The sequence below is a fragment of the Antrostomus carolinensis genome, unplaced genomic scaffold (genome assembly GCF_000700745.2).
Source record: "Antrostomus carolinensis isolate BGI_N321 unplaced genomic scaffold, ASM70074v2 scaffold20887, whole genome shotgun sequence".
Classification (NCBI taxonomy): Eukaryota; Metazoa; Chordata; class Aves; order Caprimulgiformes; family Caprimulgidae; genus Antrostomus; species Antrostomus carolinensis.
Window position 1 is genome coordinate 1 of NW_010329751.1, and position 4,467 is coordinate 4,467.

At 40.0% G+C, this 4,467-nt stretch overlaps 1 protein-coding gene across 1 annotated transcript in view; it reads left to right on the forward strand.

The window, feature by feature from the left end:
- Nucleotides 1-663: 663 nt before the first annotated feature.
- Nucleotides 664-4,467, forward strand: part of ANAPC7 (anaphase promoting complex subunit 7) — a gene marked incomplete at its 5' end in the record, with an annotated part of 6,933 nt that continues 3,129 nt past the window's right edge. The window contains 6 exon segments of the mRNA XM_010172700.2: nucleotides 664-885; nucleotides 1,270-1,389; nucleotides 2,847-2,958; nucleotides 3,211-3,364; nucleotides 3,649-3,791; nucleotides 4,064-4,232. Of these exon segments, the coding sequence (XP_010171002.1) occupies nucleotides 664-885; nucleotides 1,270-1,389; nucleotides 2,847-2,958; nucleotides 3,211-3,364; nucleotides 3,649-3,791; nucleotides 4,064-4,232 (920 nt within the window).

Below are 4,467 nucleotides of genomic sequence, written 5' to 3' on the forward strand. Positions count from 1 at the left end.
CTCAGCCTCTACCCCTCAGGGTACCCGCTGCAGCATCAGCCTCCGGGCAGAGGTGCAGCGATTTTCTCGGGTTCCCTGTGTAGGTCGTGGCTCTTCCCCTGACTCAAGTTGATTCCCTTTGTTTCTCAGGACTTCCCTGTAAGGTGTCATTGTACATTTTTGATCAGTTTGAGGTACTAATTAAAACCAAAATCCCTTTCTGAAACCCTGACTCTTCAGTGCTTGTGCAAATGTACTGGCACTGGAATTGTTATCAAGGTGGTTTATAAAATGTAGGAAGGTGTGGATTGGGACCAGGATTGCTGTACAAGGAGCTGGGCTGCCTTGTAAGCTCAGGTCCATTTAACCAAAATACGCTTTATTGACAATATATGGTTTGTTATGGGGAGGATGGGGGCTGCTCCATTAGGGAAAGCAGTGGCCAACCAGCTAAACATGAGCTGTTGTTACTGGTGTAACTACAAGTGTCAGGAGTGGGTGTTGCCTTTGTTTGCATACAGGTAAAAGAAATAGGCCAGGTAATCCCTTTGTGAGGAGGTGGTACCTGTTACCCAAGGGCCCTTCTCATGTAGTAAATAAGCAGCAGCAGCTGGAAGTTGAAGCCACACAAACCAAAGCTACAGATTCCCTGGATCTGTAAGTTTTTTGTTCTTCTGCAGTTAGCTGATCTCAAGCTTTTCTGTTTGTGTTTCTTCTAGGGAACTGTTTTCACCATCTCAGAAATACCAGCTCCTTGTATATCATGCAGACTCTCTCTTCCATGATAAAGAATATAGAAATGCTGTAAGTAAGTATACAATGGCCTTGCAGCAGAAAAAAGCATTAAGTAAAACTTCAAAAGTAAGACCTTCTACTGGAAATGCTGCATCAACTCCCCAGAGCCAGGTATTTAAAAATTTACTCATGTGCTGCATAAAGTGATTGTGTTTGCCCTTAAAATCATGTTGCCGAGTCAATTTTAGTGTTAGATTGTGGATTCATCATGTCAAACAAACCTGACATTTAAAGCTAGTTTGTTTTGGAAATATCAATGTGGTGTTTTCTAATGCAACACTTAATGTGTTCTGGAGCATGAGATTTTTTTGGTGTGTGTAGTTCATGCTTTCCATTTGAAAACGGGAGCGCTGTGAGCGAGCAGTAGGCTGCATTGTTAACTCTGGCACTAGATTTTTTTCAACACAGTGTAATCATTTAGTAAGGACACCTTACTCAGGTTTTTTTACTTGACTAAAACATCGTTGTACTTTAAAGTTTGTTTTTTTATTTCAGTGTTTGCCATCTGAAATTGAAGTGAAATATAAAATGGCTGAATGTTATACAATGCTGAAGCAAGATAAAGATGCCATTGCTATTCTTGATGGGATTCCTTCCAGACAGAGGACCCCAAAGGTTAGTTCTGGCAGACTTTTGTCACAAGTCCTTGGTCAGCATATCTTGAATCTATAGGTCAGTATTTGGTCAAAAAAGAATGTAGTCTGTAGGTATAATGGCATTGTGTCTTGGTACTTGGTTTTGTATTAGTTAAATGTTGTTTGGAAACACTTCCTAATGTTTAAATTAGCTTAGTTTATTTAAATTGGCTTAGATTATTTTGAATATATTTTTGAACCCAGAATGTGTGTGAACGGCACTTCGTGTCTTATTGTATAATTTGAGCAGTGTAAGGTCCTTGAAAAGCTGAAGACTTTGTCAAGTGGTTGGAATGCTAGTGCTCCATCTTTTAAAATCTTTTCATCCTTTTAAATCACAGTTTAGATAATGTTAAATATTTAGATCCCATTTGTGATCTGCAGTGCCAAATACATTGAGTCTTTGCTTGCTGGCTCTGTTATGTCGTAAGGGCTTAAAGGATTAACACATGAGGTCAATCAACTGTGTTTCATGTTAACAGTGGTCCTGTATTGTGCTAACTGTACGTGGCTTAGACTCCAGGAACGTCCAAGTGTTTTGTTTTGAGACCAACTTACAGAACTTACTTGGGGGCCTACAAGAAAGCTGGGGAGGGACTTTTCATAAGGGCAACTAATGACAAGACAAGGGGAAATGGGTTTAAACTGAAAGAGGGGAGGTTTAGATGAGATATTAGGAAGAAGTTCTTCACTGTAAGGGTGGTCAGACACTGGAACAGGTTGCCCAAGGAAGTTGTGGATGCCCCCTCCCTGGAAGTGTTTAAGACCAGGCTGGATGAGGCTTTGAGCAACCTGATCTAGTGGAGGGTGTCCCTGCTGAAGGCGGGGGGATTGGAACTAGATGATCTTTGAGGTCCCTTCCAATCCAAACCATTCTATGATTCTATGAACACAACAAGAAGATTGAGAAAAGCAAGCTTGTTACCTATCCACACTGGTAACATAAAGTGTTTGTATCAGAAACCAGCTGCTTGTGTTGTGCAGAGCTCAAATAAGTTCTGTTCTTGCATCAATCATTACTTCACTCAGAAGCTAAATGGAAACTTTCTCTGCCTTCCTAAGCTGATTCTCTCAGGATTTTTCATTGATATGAAGAGATCAACTGAAAGAAGGCTAATGTCATGGGTGTACAGATCCTTCTTGGCATTGTAGATAAACACTTGCCCATCTTTTGACTTCGTATGTGCAAAACATGCAGATGCACTATGCAAATAATAATGTAAATTTTATCTTTGTACTCAGAAAGAAGCAACAATTTTAATTTTATGCTGTATGGAATGTTACAGTGTTCTCAGAAGACGAGCAGGTTAATTTTGTCTTCTGCCCAGAACAAGAGAGAGTCAGGCAGGCGCACTTGAAGACAAAGTTGTGACCTTTTCTCAGTGAGAATTTCTTCTTTCTCATTCTTGACTTCACCAACGTTTCTGTTGCTTGTAGATCAATATGATGTTGGCCAATCTGTACAAGAAAGCAGGTCAAGAACGCTCATCTGTTACGAGCTACAAAGAAGTACTGAGACAGTGCCCTTTAGCACTTGATGCCATACTAGGTAGGTGTCTGCACACCCTTAGTATCTCAGTATTAAGCAGCATTATAATTTGAATTGTGCTTGGGACTAGGTAAGTGTCTTGTATTTGCATGTAATCTGTAACCCCTGCATTATGCAAATCATAAAAAGCATTGTGCAACAAGCTGCCTGTTTATGCTTGTCAGGGGATGGAGTTTCTGGTCTTCAGACAATTAATTTGTATTAAAAGCAGTTTATGGTGGCTGAAACTGATGTCTGTACCATCCTGAACAGGCCTGCTCTCGCTGTCGGTGAAAGGTGCAGAAGTGGCCTCCATGACCATCAACATAATTCAGAGTATTCCCAACTTGGATTGGCTTTCCGTGTGGATCAAGGCATATGCTTTTGTGCATACTGGAGATAACACAAGAGCAATAAATACCATTTGGTAAGAGTTCAAACAGAATCATAGAATCATCATAGAATGGTTTGGGTTGGAAGGGACCTTAAAGATCATCTAGTTCCAACCCCCCTGCCATCAGCAGGGACACCTTCCACTAGACCAGGTTGCTCAAAGCCTCATCCAGCCTGGCCTTGAACACTTCCAGGAGGGGGCATCCACAACTTCCTTGGGCAACCTAATGATGTAATCAAATAATTTATTAATATTTATATATAATTATATTTAAATGGCATTATATAAATAACAGGCATTTTTTTTTCTTCTTAAAGTTCTCTAGAGAAAAAGTCATTGCTGAGGGATAACGTAGACTTACTGGGGAGCTTAGCAGACCTGTATTTCAGAGCTGGAGATAATAAAAACTCTATTCTAAAATTTGAACAAGCGCAAATGCTGGATCCTTACCTAATAAAAGGTGAGTAAATCCTAAAAGCAAGTTTACCTAGTGTGATGGTCTGATGAGGAACGTTAGAGTAGCAGCTACATGTAATTAAGCATGCAGTGGGATACTGTGTATTGCTGGACTTGGCTTTCACTTCAGAATTTACATTCAGAAGCTGTGTCTCTTGAACTGTCACTGGTAGTTGCACAGTTTGAAGGAGGTGTTTGTGGTTTTGTTTTTGTTTTTTCTTGTCATGAAAGAAATCGCCATTTCTTGATGATTGATATTCCAACATTTCACTTTAGGAATGGATGTATATGGTTATTTATTGGCACGTGAAGGTCGACTAGAGGATGTGGAGAACTTGGGCTGCCGTCTCTTCAATATTTCTGATCAACATGCAGAACCCTGGGTGGTATCTGGGTAAGTTGTTTTCTTTCTTTTCTTACCTCAACTTTTGATTTGCTGCCTGCAGTGGATTACAGTTGATACAGTGAATTAAATTATATTAAATAGCTGTAACAGTATTCATACTGCTTTTTTTTTAAACTCTTGAAGAGTTGTTTCTCCTGAACATACATTCTTAACTTCAAATGCAAGAAGTTCAACAGTTGCCTGTCATTTCTTCCCCTCCCTGCTTCTTTCTGCTTTTAAACATCTGTGAGTGTGCACAGGCAGTACATGTTTACAATTCCTCTTATCTTTCCCT